At 32.9% G+C, this 14,742-nt stretch overlaps 1 protein-coding gene and 1 long non-coding RNA gene across 2 annotated transcripts; one reads left to right on the top strand and one right to left on the bottom strand.

Annotated features, from left to right (window-relative positions):
* Window positions 1-270: 270 nt before the first annotated feature.
* On the bottom strand, window positions 271-4,786 carry polr3gla (RNA polymerase III subunit GL a). Its single transcript, XM_079880037.1, has 8 exons — window positions 4,619-4,786; window positions 4,353-4,480; window positions 3,443-3,572; window positions 2,547-2,615; window positions 1,997-2,053; window positions 1,798-1,874; window positions 1,384-1,506; window positions 271-1,279 (listed from the first exon to the last, which is right to left on the bottom strand). The coding sequence occupies exons 2-8, from the start codon at window positions 4,470-4,472 to the stop codon at window positions 1,193-1,195; spliced, it is 663 nt and encodes a 220-aa protein (XP_079736163.1). The 5' UTR covers window positions 4,473-4,480; window positions 4,619-4,786; the 3' UTR covers window positions 271-1,192.
* Window positions 4,787-8,773: 3,987 nt separating this feature from the next.
* LOC307163162 lies at window positions 8,774-9,860 on the top strand. Its single transcript, XR_013822032.1, has 3 exons — window positions 8,774-8,847; window positions 9,499-9,641; window positions 9,798-9,860. It is a non-coding gene; the product is annotated as an uncharacterized lncRNA (long non-coding RNA).
* Window positions 9,861-14,742: the final 4,882 nt, after the last annotated feature.

A 14,742-nucleotide genomic window follows, 5' to 3' on the forward strand; every position in this document is an offset into this window, starting at 1 on the left:
GATGCAGCACGAGGGTTCTGAAAAGGAGCACATCTGATTTGACACTTTGTAAATTAGGTTTAATGTTAGAGGGGAGCTGATATTTTTCAGTAAGTTTTGTTAGCTTAACTGTTAGCACTGCAAAATGTTGCTGTGATTTCTTGCAGTAAAACAAGTTGAATCTCAAGACTTGCTGTGCTCAACACAGATATATTTTACATATATTTTAAATATATTTTACAGAAAAATATTTAACACAAAAGAAAAAAAAAACAGCATACAAAACTGATGTATACTGTCTCTTGAAATTTATTTTCTTTTTTCAAAAGTACTGATATTGCTTATGTGAAATATTTCCTGCACTGCAAAACAACATGGGGATGTTAAAGTTCTAATCAGGTGACTTATAAGAACTCATAATATTTCGTTTATACACTGAAGGGAAATATCGCCATCTGCCGGCTGACTCTGCTCCACTCGGGCCGCTTCTATCCTACCGAACAGGTACCGGTGTACATGGTGGGGGTGGGTATTTACGACAGTGCAAGTATTCCACAGCGACTCTAGGGGTCGCTGTTTGACAAAAACACAATTTCTACATAGTGTGCCTTTAAAGAAATAGCTAACATGAAAATGTCATCATTAACTCACATTCAAGTCATTACAAACCCACATGATTTTCTTTCTTCTGTGGAACACAAAAGAAGACATTTTGTAAGAATGTAAGAATTTTGAAAGAACATTTTGTCACACACTCAAAACCACTCAGACAAAAAAACAAAACAGATGAAGTTTCTCATACAGTTATAATTTGCAATTCAAGGCATTATCAGGTGTAAACATGAGATGCATGATAAATGGTCTGTAGTGTCTGCTCCTATATGACAAAAAGGAATCCTGGCTTCTGTGTGTTCCCTTTTTAAGCAGAGCTTTCCAATTACAATAATTAAATAAAAAGCATAATTAAAACTGTCTTTCAGTAACATTCCAGCACAGTGTTAGAATAGCAGCAGTATCTGAGCCTATCATACCGTTTGAACAGCATATCAATAGCAGCATTGATTCTCAGATCTTAATTACATTAGTCATGAAATTAAATTCAGTCTCCGGGATTGACCTGATTCAATATGTGTCAAGTTGAAACAAAGAATATGCTTGAATTAAGACACTTCTTAAAATACATAGAAACATGTATCCCCCAGTGATGTCCACATTAGTAGACAGCTTCGTCCATATTGTCATCACTATCTGCTCCAAATTCCTCTCCGTTGTCAAAGTAAGACATGATGTAGTCTGTCTCCTGAAAGAAAAGAAAGAAGTCATATGTGTAAATGACAGCGCCACAAATATTGTTGAAAAAAAAAGATGTTTTGTGTCAAATTATGAAAAAAAAAAAATTCTTACATCTTCAATCTCCTCTTCAACATAATCTTCATCCGCATCTGGCTCCTCCTCGTCATTCTGTTTCTTCTTCTCCTCTTCCTCCTCTTCCTCAGAATGCTGCTCTTGTTCTCTTTTCTCAAGTGTCTAAATGTTATTCCATAAAATGAACATTACTAGCATGCTGCATACACAGATTAAACAGCAGAATTAAAAAATGAAATAAAATAAAACAGGAAATAAGGAGAAAGCAAATGGCTGATTTGCTTCGTTTGTTAAAATTTGTCAATATAAATTTTTGGTATAGTTTGTGTTTCTATTTAAAGTCTTTCAATCTGTTTTTTTTTTAATTATTTTTTCGATTTATTTGAATGTCCAAGCATGTTTAAAACAGTTAATGCAACATAACAAAATATTATGGAGTCAGTAAACTCGTACCTCTAGTTTTTGGAGAACCTCCTCTTTGCCAGCAACTACTTTTGGTTTTCGCTGGACTTGTGGCTTAGCACCTATGACTACGGAACAAAGGTATTAAAAAGACATATCCTATTTTAACATGAATTGGGTAGCATTTAGTACATTAGACTGTGAACCTACACACGGTAATAATAATAATAATAATAATAGAGTTTCTCACGTGTTTTTCGGGGTTTCCGTACTTTAATACAAAGCTCTTTTGGCAGTCGGCTCCAGTCTGGAATGAAATCAAATATTTTTAGAGAGACCTGACTTTTACATTTTCAAAAATACAAAAATACAGTAAAAACAGTAATACCGTGAACTAATATTACAATTTAAAATAGCTGTTTTCTATTTGAATATATTTTAAAATGGTGTTAAAGCTGTCTTCAGTGTTACAAAATCCTTCAGAAATCATTCTAATATGCTGATTTGCTGCTCAAGATTATCAATGTTGAAAAATGTTGTGCTGCTTAATATGTTTGTGGTAACAGCAGATACAAGTTTTTCGTGATTCTTTTATGTATAGAAAGTTTAAAAGAACAGCATTTATTTGTAATTGAAATCTTTTGTAAAATTTTAAATGTCTTTACTGCCAGCTTTAAAGACTTCTACATTTAAATCACAAAAAGACAAAAGGCATCCTGAAACTTGAATGCAGTGGAGGATTTCAGGTTTCCATGTTTGACTGTTGAATTTCCTCTGCTTTATTATCTGTTGTGTCTCACCAGGACTCCATTCAATCGTGTTGTTCTTCGGCTCACCATTTTGGTATTTATCAGAGTACCGTGCCACATCTAAAAAAAAGAAGACAATAAAGAGAGCCGTTCAAACCTGGTCTTTGACCATCCATGCCTGATGGGTCGTTGGCTTTGAATATTTCAGTGACTGCCCACAGTTCAAATGCAAATCCAGAGATTGCATGACCTCATTCTCTATGGCCGTGTTTACACCTGGTTTTGGTCGATCGGATCACAAGTAGACGAGGGAGACACATACCCGTTTACACCTGGTATTTTAATCCGTCTCTTTTGTCCACTTTCAACCACTTCTGTCCTGATTTCTTCGACGGGAGGGTCTATGGGCGGGTAAATGTCTGAGCTTTTTCAGATCTTTCGATCTAATAAATGAAATAAGCTTGCATAATTGACATATATACAAGCTCAGAGGCGACAGAAAAATATACAGAGCAGCAGCTTTCGTTTCTGCTCTGATATGCGCAAGACCATGCCGCACGCAGTGAGTTTGTGTTAGAAATCAGGAATGCTGAGAGAATATTGTGCTTTGTACGTTTTCGTCTTCAAACCAAACCCGTCTGGCTAGCATGCTTCCCATAATGTTTACGCATTAGGTCAGAAGTCGGAGAATAGTCAGTCTTTTGTGGCTGTTCGAACGCATTTTCAACTACCTCTGGAAGTGGTCGGAAGTGGACAAGCTCTAAACGTTTTAGACCCCGTTTACACCTGTATTTAGCGTCGTCCACTTGTGATCCGATCGACCAAAACGGATCTTAATACCAGGTGTAAACAGGGCCTAATCATGTTGGATCTTCATCCTTTGTGATTAGAATTGTCCACTCTCAGTGTGCTCAGTATTGCCCATATGTTGCCTCAACCCATCGTACCTGTCTTTGTTCTGGCTGCTCTTATGTGGAATGGCAGATTCTTGCTGGAGGCTCTCAGCTCCTGCTTCAGAGCGAGCATATAGTCCACCTCTTCTCCTGTAAGCAGAGGCACTGGTCGAAATTGCATAGGCTGAAAGAAAAAAGAAAAAAGAAAAAATTCAACTCAAACAAAACCAAAACTTTTTTTCAGAACAATCAATTCTCACAAATCCGCAATAAGACATTTATAGCATTTATATATGTGTAATAACAACAACTGAAGTAAGACTGTAAAAATGATTGTAATTCAGACTGTAAAAAACTGTTACTTGGTTAAAAGTAAGTTCCCTTACTCTACGAAAAACTGTAACAGATTTTACCTTACATTTCATGACATTTTACAGTAAAAACCATTTCCCAGAACTCCCTGTGTGACATTTCACAATTGATAGTTTTTTTATTTTAATAATTATGTTTCTTCTTAGTTTGTAATCAGTTATGTACAATAGGGTTTTATGTTACATCTTATGTTGTTAAATGAGTGTTTATTGCATTATTTTAGTGTCTTGTGTGATGGTGTTTTGTATTTGTGTGCGTGACACTGTGTCTTCATATTAGTATCTACCTTAGCTTGTGGAAAAGATAAGAACTTCATAATGTGTTTTCTCTTTACCACCAGTGTTATTATGGTAGATGTCATTATATTTTAAAGGTACAAAACAGATTTCAGAAGCAGAGTTGCCTCGCTAATTCAGCAGAAAACGGCTGTTGGATTTATCTGTTTTAAATTGTAAAATGTACATGTTGTTTAAATAACATTTAACATGTTTAAAGCACAGCTGGCAGGTTTTTTTCCCTAAATTTTGTAAAGATTTTTTTAAGAATGTATATTATAATGTAAAGAGACTCATATTACCATTAAAACACTTACGGGAAAAAGAGGAGAAGGTGTATGTGTAGATGTTGGTAAAGAATCACCCCTCCCAAAACCCAGTGCGTCCACACTGAAGGTAAACTGGCTTCTTCCACGACCTCTGCCCCTACCTGCCATGACTGTACCTGTACAGTCAACACGTGCATGAGCATACAACTAGCCAATAGCAATAAAAACATTACATGATGAAATCTGCAAGATACAACCACAAAGATGACTTTATTTTAAGCAATAATATTTAGATTAGTCCCTGAACAGCTTACCTCAAAATGTGTTTCAGGTTCAATCCCCAGTAAATATGTGGACTTATCACCAGCTGCCTGCTGAATGTAAAGCCATGTGTAAGGCACAGTCATTAGGATCCTACTTGAACACGTGGGTAGTTGTGTTTACATCCGGCACATGTACACGTGTGGTCCGTCTCAGTTTACAGTCCAACCAGAAAGACTCCTCGGGCAAAGAGTTCCTAGCGCTAACAGCAGGCATTACATTGGTATTACAACTGTTACAACTGAGGATATTATAACATATTTGATCTTAATGGTGTTGTAAACTTTATTTTTTAAATGCAACTATAAAATATCGCTACCTGAAAAGATATCACTGAAATTAGTGTAGTGAGAAATCACGTGGAGAGTACATGTTGCGAGTTGTTGGAGGGCGAAGTTATATAAATAAATAAAGTATTTTTGTCACAATTTAAAAAAAAAAAAAAAAAAAAATGTTTTCTCTCTTGCAATTCTGTTTAAATTCCGTGGTGTTTAAAAGATTTCACACATATTAGACATTGTTTGACATAACAAAAGATAATATATTTTATTTAACAATTTTATATAGTTTGTGGTCGCTGATTTTTTTCAAGCTACACTAATCCTGAAAGATTCAAGTGTCAATAGATTTAAACGATTATATGGTATATCCGAGCAAACACATTTACGTTGTTGCAACGTCTGTGGCACGTTGCATTTCTACTATGGCAACGTTGCTGTCTACGTGCTCGCAACATTGTAGCAATGTAGAATCACGCGACAGGGCTGTAGCAACGTTGTTGCGCGACATTCAGCAACTGCTAGACGACGTTCTGACATTTTTTTAAAATTATTATTATAAATGTTTTTTTGCTAGATATAGATATCCCCATTTATGTTTTGAGGTTAATTTTTAATCAGTCAGATGTTAGATAATTATATACTTTTTAAAATATTGTTTATCCTTATTATTATTTAATGGGCCTAACATTAATCAACACTTGCAAGTGTACACTTTGAACTTTGAAGAGTAAAAATGACAGAATGTTACGTTAATTCAACTTTATTAAAACTGCATATGGTAATCAGATTGCACTTCCAAAAGTCATACATTTGTGGGAAAAAAAACCCTAAATAAATTAATATACAATTTTTTTTAATTTTAATTTCTTTTCTTTTATTTCATCATTAAAGTAATAAAAAAAATTGTAAAAATTAAAATTTTGTAAAAAGTAAAAATTTTGACTTCATTATGGCTGCAGACAGTTCAGACAGTTAACACCATTTGCAAATCTCATGCACTCTTTTAGCACAACTCTAATTCTCTAAAACTCTAATTCTGGATGCTTTGTTCTCCTTTTTCTTTTTATGTAGTGTGTCTAATGCATGATCTGTAGAGTTTATCCATTGACTGGCTGTGTGAATGATCTGAAAGCAGTTTAATTTTGAGTACAGGTGAAAGGAGCATCCTGGCCAAATTTGCCCAGTGGCCTCTGTCCATCATGGCCTCCTAATCATCCCCCATAGATATACATATATACATATATATATATTAATTGGCTTCATCACTGTCTCCTCTCCACCAATAAGCTGTTGTGTGGTGGGCGTTCTGGCACAATATGGCTGCCATTGCATCTTCCAGGTGGATGCTGCACATTGGTGGTGGTTGAGGTGGAGATTCCCCCCTCAATGTAAAAGCGCTTTGAGTGCCAATGTAATGAATTATTATTATTAAAATGGGTGAAGATCTGTAAGACAAAAACGTTGTGAGATATGAAGGTGCCTTTCTGAGAGTCGAGCGCCCCCTGGAGGAGAAGAACTAGGCCGATATGTCATAGAATACAGTTCAATATTATGTTTATTCCAGCAGGTGGCACAATGGTTGAATCTAAATGATTTCACATTACTGAAACTGGCAAAGGGATCTGGCATGACCAGAAACAGGAAATGTCCATTTATTATAGCTGGATGTGAGAAAATGATTTTGCCTATTGCCTAAGTCAGATATTAGAGTGGAAACTTGAGTTATGGAATTTAAGTACAGTCTTGAACTTTACATTCTTTCACCAATGAGCCACAGAATAAAAGCAGACAATTAAATAAGCCTCGAAACTTCTTTCCTCAAACCATGTACAGTAGCCTATATAGTTGTGGATTCAAAGAACTCAATAAATTCAATCAAACACACACCGACAAGACGATAGGCCACTAAATAATGAAGGCAGATTACAATTGAAAGGTTGAATTGTGTTCTTAAGATGAAAGCATTTCTCATAAATGTCAAGTCGGGGCAAGATTCATATATTTGTATATGTTGTTATTTGGTACAGTTTTTAATAACAGTTTCTATTGGTTTGATGTTTTGCATGTTAACTTCTACTTTTTTTTTGTAATTGTATACTTCAGTTTTAAAATCTGCTAAATTTAGTTGTTGTTTTTTAACTCGAACTATATGTCAAATTGAATAAAATGAGAAAAAAGCAGATTTTTCTCATTTTATTTATTTTTGACATACGGTATATATGTTTAATGTCTAACAATATGTTTCCATGACAACACATCCTGTGCAGTGCACATGTATCCCTCTCCTTTGGGTGCAGCTGACCATTGTCAGACGCATTAACCTCTGGTTAAACACAGCCAAGTTATACTTTTGACGCAAGCATATTTCACTGTACTGTATGGGTGCAGGTCAAACAAAATGGCTTTGACGAAGGTCCATGGATCTCAGTGAAGAACAATGAAAAAGAATTGATATGATTCATCATCAGTTACTAACTTTAGGTCCCATAAAGCCACGCCTCCATCCATGATTGATTGACAGCTGGCAGCCTCTCTTGATAAAAGCTTTGCAAATAAAAGATTACACTTCATTTACCATCAGAACAACTCTACACAAGACACAGGAATACTTCAACATTCCGTGAATTTGAATCCAGTTTCTTCAGGATGAAGCACATTGAGTTGCATTTCACCGGGGCAGTATTGTGCTTCCTGCTGTTTTCTGCTGCAGGTACGTTAAAAAGTTGACATTTAATGAAATATCTTCAGGATATCACTTTAGAGTTCATGTGAACAAACTGTTATGGTAACTCACTTTCTCATTTTTATTTCATTCACTGACTCCATCTTTCAGCTTGTTGAAATTATTAGATTAATAGGTATTTTTTTATTTATTTTTTTTAGGTGTGAAAGAATATGCTTTATTGCTTATATTGTGAGGAAAAAAAAAACCTGTGTTTGTGACAAACATGTTGTACTTTGTCAAGTCAATGAATCAAGAACACACACACACAAAAAAACATGTCAGTAATAAAAAAAAGTGCTAAAATAATTTAAAAATGACAGTATTTGGAAAATATCAGTAATGTTCGTAAACCCAGTTTGTTCAAATCATACAATCGCAGGAATTTTTGTAATAAAAAAGAGAAAAAAATATATGCTATTTGAAAAATGTCTGATCTCAATACATTTTTGATGCATGCAAAATAATACATAATATGACCAAATTTGCAACTAGTGTCTTGAATACTTAAAACTCTTGGAGATTTGTGAATAAACTGTTAACATTACTCATTAGATTTTGGAATTCAAATGTCCTGACATTGACATGAGCTTGAATGATGACTATTTTGGGAAAAATGCATAAAATGACCAACATTATATAGAACTATATAAAAATTAATTAAATAAATAAATACATTTTTTATAGTTTTGTGACTGTCTTTTCCCCTAAATAGTCATAATCTAATATGTAAATATATAGTCACCATCGAATAAAAATAACAATATATGTATTAGATGGTGATTATGGTTACTAACATGGCACTGAATAATCATATTGCATTTGTAGGTGCTCAGCCCTTGAGCATTTTAAAGATTATTGAGGGGCTCCAGTCACCCCCACAGACCTACTCTACACCCCTTTACTCGTTTTCCCTCTGCATGGAGATCACCAACCGTGTCTTCAATGACTCGCTCCTCAACACAACCTCGCAGCAGTACAAGCGGATGTATAACGAGGTTTCTGGAGTTGTAAGTGTTTCCTGCCATTTATCATTGAATAGATGTCCCTATTTTACACATAATAGAAACAACAGTTTAAGTCGGTACATTGCTGTTGACCCTATAAGAGAAATCTGTAAACATGATTTTGTCTGACTTTCACAGTTGGACTTGGCCTTTAATTGCTCTAACTGTGACACAAGAGAAACTTACAGAGGGGTAACAAATATACGCTTCAGGTAAACCTCATTTGATTCTTTTTCTAAAGGTGTTTGTCAGTTGGTCCTAAATGAACTGAGAATATAAGTGCATGCTCTTGTGAAAAAGAAGTACTTAAACTGTATTTGTGGAATATTAATGAAATAAAAGGAGTACACTTGCATAAGTGTTTCTTAATACACTTTTAAAAAGTGCACTTTGTAATATGTCAAATAAAAAAAAATGTATTTTAAAGTATAGGCTGCAGTTTAAATCATTTAGTAATCTTTTGCCATGCATTAAAGACGTACACTCGTTTTCATGTGTTGACTGAAACAGATGTAAAGTACTTGATTATCATTTTAACTGTTATTTGATATTACATTGTAAATATATTTTAAATGTACTAAATGTACCAAATTTCAAAGACAATAAGTATTTAAAGTAAGTCAGTTAGTTCCATGTAAAATACAATTAAATTATAATTAAATGTAGCCTATAATATAATATATTTTATTTAACTGCAATTAACATACAATAGTTAAATGCATTGTTTTAAAGAGATTATTATTTCGGTAATAAATGCTCGTTTTAAAAATATGCTAAAGTGTACTTCTTTGACACTAGGGTGATGTTACTGAATTATATATTTCAATCAATTTGGCAAAATGTTGTTTCTTGTTTGATTACAGGAGCGGGCCTATGATCGCGAATTGTACCATTCAGTTTCAGACCATTTTTATCAACCATGTTGTGATCAAATATTTGTTCCTGAGAGCCATAGATAATAATACTCAACCAAATGGTCTTGCACTCAACAGACAGTTCACTGCTGGTAAGTATTCATCAGGGTCAGGCAAAGTTCAGAATTTATGAATTGGATCTCTTTTGATTTATCACTATAAAATGTAAATTTGAATTAAACTGGCATTTTAGAATTAACCTATATTATTACCTAAATTATGAATATATATATATATTTTTAATGTAGATACAGTCACACCTGTCTGGCTTTTTCCGACATCCACAACTCCTATGGCTACAGCAGGTCCCGTTGCAGGAAATGCAGCTCACTTTGCAGGAAGTGGTTCTCATTGGCTTCCTGGCTGGGCCATTGCATTGCTAGTGTTATCATGCTTCATCATACTGCTTCTCCTCATCATCTTACTACTGGTAAAAACTTAACATTTACATTTCGCTTTAAATTCACAAGTTTCACAAAGTACCCTTCGTGACAATGAAGTGCCCTTAATTGTATTCAATGTGCACTTGTAGTGTATTTCAAAATTTTAAAGTATTGATAAGAAACTGTACTTGTTGAAAAAAATAATACACTTAACACACTTAAGTATGCTTTTAAAAAATGCACTTTGTAATGTAATGTTTTTAATGTCATATTAAAAGTTTTACTGTACAGCACAGTTAAAAATACATTTATTAAAGTACACTTATTTTGATGTTTTGACTAGCGGACTAAAGCACACGTGAAGTGTGATTCAATATTTACTTTTAAATTAATATATTTTAAATGTACTAAATTGCAACTTCATCATAACAAATTTGTAATTATTTATATGATGTATATTATATTGTATTATAATTTATAAATTATGTATATTTAAATACATGAAATACAAGTTTCAATAGAAATTACATCAAATTATACTTTAATTTATCATAAATGCAAGTCAGTACATTCGGCAGTAAACTTGAACCATATTTCAAAGATAATAGAAGCAATTATGAAATTACATATAAAGATGTAGGCTACTTAAACCTACTTAAGTGGGTCAAAAAAGCACACTTAGATTCAACTAATTGCATTTAAAATTAAACTAGACATTTTTTTTATTTAACTGTAAATTAAAAAAAACATTACATTCACTTTAGACTTAATTAAGTATATTATTTCTGTACTCTTACTTCACCTTCTTTTCCACAAGGATAATAAAAGAAAAAATGTAGATGTAGAATGATGGTATGCTATTAGTGTGATATCTCATTTCCATCTCTCCAGATATGCTGTTGGTCCTGTAGGAGAAAAGACAAAAAGGAAGAAACAACCAACATAGTAGAACATGCACCTTATCAGAGGACATCTTTCAAAGAACATCTTGCCAATCCCACATATATGCCACACACACCTGAGAGCAGCCCAATCTACCCAGTCTTGGTAAGAACTGATCATTTCTTATGGCTGAAATATAAGTTAAAAAAATCTGTTGAGAAATTTGGTCACACCTCTATCCTTAAAAACATTAGTTAACATCAGCATAAGACATTGTGATTCAGTCATTCACATGTTTCAAACATAAATCATCTTTTTATCTACGATTTGTGCAATTTGGAATCGTTCAGATCATCAGAACATTTGTGCTTATAAGTGCATCCTCTATGCTTAAATAGATTGGAACAATATTCAATAACTTCAGTTTAGATTTTATTCAATGAATGAAATGGCTGAATATTCAGAACACAGACAACTTGAATATTAAGTCATTTCAACTTAAATTACATTAAACTGACTTTAAAAAAATGAGTTGAATCTTGTATAACATAAATTAAGTTGAAAAATTGCTTAACTTATTTTGACGAGTTAAAGCAATGTAAAAAAACATATGTTGTCATAACTTATTGATCATATCATTTTTTAACGGTGTAATATGCTTATGATTCTATTATTATGATCTCTCCTAAGCATTGTATCGTTTCTCCAACAGGGAGAACCGGAACTACAGCATGGCAGCCAAGCCGGGATGTATGCGATGAACCCTCAGAGATGATAACCACAACACCACTATAAGAGAGGTATACAACAAACTTCTGCCGACAACATCCATATATTTATCATTTATCAACAAAAATGCAACAACAACACTATGAATATTGTTTAAAATGAAAATTTAAGTTCACATTTTCTCAAGCCGGTCTCAGAAACCAAGGGAGAGGTTTGGAGTGACTAACATGTTTGTCTATGATGGAGGGAGACTTACAGGGAAACGCGTAGTTGCTGGTAGAGCAGATCTATTCATTATGAACAAAGAGACACTAGCAACACAATGCAGATTAAATACATAAACTTGGTTAGTTAACATGAGGTCAAGCCCTCCATTCAATTAACTGTTTACCATTGTGACCATAATGCTTGCACAATATGGTAACACAAATACGGGCTTTAATGCTAGTAAATATATTTTATAAAGCTAGCATTGAATTAGGATTAAACTCTATGTATGCAGTTCTTTTACATACGATTAATTTGTTGCTGCAGTGTCAAATATTGAATGGCAATGATTTATAGATATCGCTGGGAAAATCTCCATGCTGATTGCTTTAAACTGATGAGCAAAGTGGAAGTAATTATTTGAGGTTACTTAAATTGTTTGTGATGATTTAGCTTTAATTAAAAATAGTTATATACTGATTTTGAACAATATGTGTCAACTATTTGAAGCTGCTTGTCATATAGGGTCATGGTGAAAAAGAAATTAAATTATCTTTCTTATTTACCCTGCCTGGTGCATTAACCTTGTACAATACACTAAAAATGTCCAGGGAGTGGCTTATTAAAACTCACCCTTCACACGTCATTTACATTGCTATATTTAATACAGTTTACAATACACAACCTAATACATACGTAGTGCTTCTCTGACCTTTGTGATATTGTTAACATTAGACAGTGAAAATACGTAAACAGTATGTTGAAACTGGTTCAAAATATCAACTGATGCAGCACTGGTTTTTAGTATTTAGAACACTGACAAGTTTCCGAGAAGTATTTCCGGAAAAGTGACATCACATGTCGATATCCGTTGCAAGTCTACATACACTGGTGAAATAAATACTAATGTAAACAATGTGGTCTTTGTTTCAGAGCCATGAAATAACTGACGCTATGGAGGTTCAGGACGGTAAAGCGGTTTCTCTCGTAGAGGATGCTGGTTTCTTCAAAAAGATTCTAGAAATGTGGACTTGTCGTCATTACCATGTTTAATAGAAGTATTATACTTTATTACTTTAGAACTTTATTTATTGTCACACAGATATGGGGATTTGGGTCTGTGAACTTTTGCATCTCTTACTCAGTATAACATACCGGGGTTAGTTGTCACACTTTTTACTTCACCAAATATTTCTCAGGTTATGTTCATTCTTGAGAAAACCTTTAAACATTTCCACTGTTATTACCCCCAAAATAAATACAGCTAATTTAATATATGTTGTTTTCTACAGTGGTGCATGTTGTCAAACTATGTAGTTTATTATTATTACTTTTTAGTTTATCTGAGACAAATACATTTTTAAAATATGAAATACTATCTGAGTTTTTTTTTTTTTTTTTTTTGATTACATAACACATGTATTTAAAATGTGCTATAGGACAGGGGGTTTCAAACTGGGGCCCTGGGAACCAAAGGGGTAATGTAAGTGTAAAAAATGTAAAAAAAAAAAAAAAAAAAAAAAAGAGAAATTATATATATATATATATATATATATATATATATATATACAGTATATATATATATATATTAAAAATAAGATTAAAATAAATAAACAAATAAATACAGCACTATAACAGTACAGTACGAATGAGTAGGAAAAAACTAATAATGCAACTTAATAGAAATAAAATATTTCCACAAATAAAATTTTAGACTGATTTATGATATTCATTTTTCAAAGTATAAATTGGGTCTAAATGATTCCTTTTAAAATTTGGCACAAGGATGATTATATTTGGGAGTCCTTGAAATCTAAATGTTTGAAACCCTCTGTTATAGGATATTAATGTGTGTGTCGATGATATTTACTCAAACAATAAAAGAATTCTAAAACAAAATAATACATAAAACAGCAATTATGTAAAAGATGACTCAAGTTAAAACCATTGTTTTGCAAACAGGAATTGCAATCACATATAAAACGCATGCAACAATCACTTCCCTGTGTGACAACTTGCCCCGGTTTCTGATATCTTACGCTACAGAAGAGAAGTAGTGCTTCAGTGTATCTCCAGATTACAAGGTTATCAATCCATAAACTATTTTCATTTGTAATTTGCATTCATGTTATATATGGACATTTACACTGTCTGTGGGAATAATAATAATTATAATATTTACTACAAAATGTTAGCAAAAAAATATATCACAAATAAATAAATACAGCATACAGTACATGCTTTGTTGTTTCTGTTCTTTTGCAATGATTACACAGCTGTGAAATTCGAAATGTACTTAAATGAAAAAGTCTTCTGGTTGATTACTGTTCAATATGTACGTTATTGGGTTCAATAGTCTGAGAACACATAGAAAAATGAGATTAAATTTCCAATTTAAACCTATAAATATCAAAGATTTATGATTTAAAAAATAAATGGAAAAAGGCCAATAATAAAAGTAAATTTGTAACATTGATCAGATGTTCTTGCTTCCACTGCAATGCAAGATGCTCTTTAAAATTCTTACATCATACACGATCATCATCACTGTTAGAAAAATCTGTAGAAATTACAGTATTACTGGCAGCTACTTGCCAGTAACTTACTGTAGATTTAAATTGATGTTATTTACTGGCAATAATTTGTTTAAAATTAAATGAACATTAAACATTAACAAGTCTTTATCTTTACAGAATAAAACTAAAATAACATCCTCATGCAAAGCATTCTGGGAACCAAAATCTGAAGGAAAAAAACAGAAAAAGGTTGATGAAGATTTCTGGTTCCCAGAATGCTTTGCATTAGATTGTTATTTTATAATTTTATTCTTTAAAGACAAAGACTTGTTAATGTATAATGTTCATTTAACTTTGAACAAACTGTTGCCAGTAAATAACATAAATTTAAATCTACAGTAAGTTACTGGCAAACAGCTGCAAAATTACAGCAAATTTTTTACAGTGCAGGTTTCACACAAACTTGTGGATTTCAT

Source organism: Squalius cephalus (assembly GCF_949319135.1).
Source record: "Squalius cephalus genome assembly, chromosome: 8".
NCBI lineage: Eukaryota > Metazoa > Chordata > Actinopteri > Cypriniformes > Leuciscidae > Squalius > Squalius cephalus.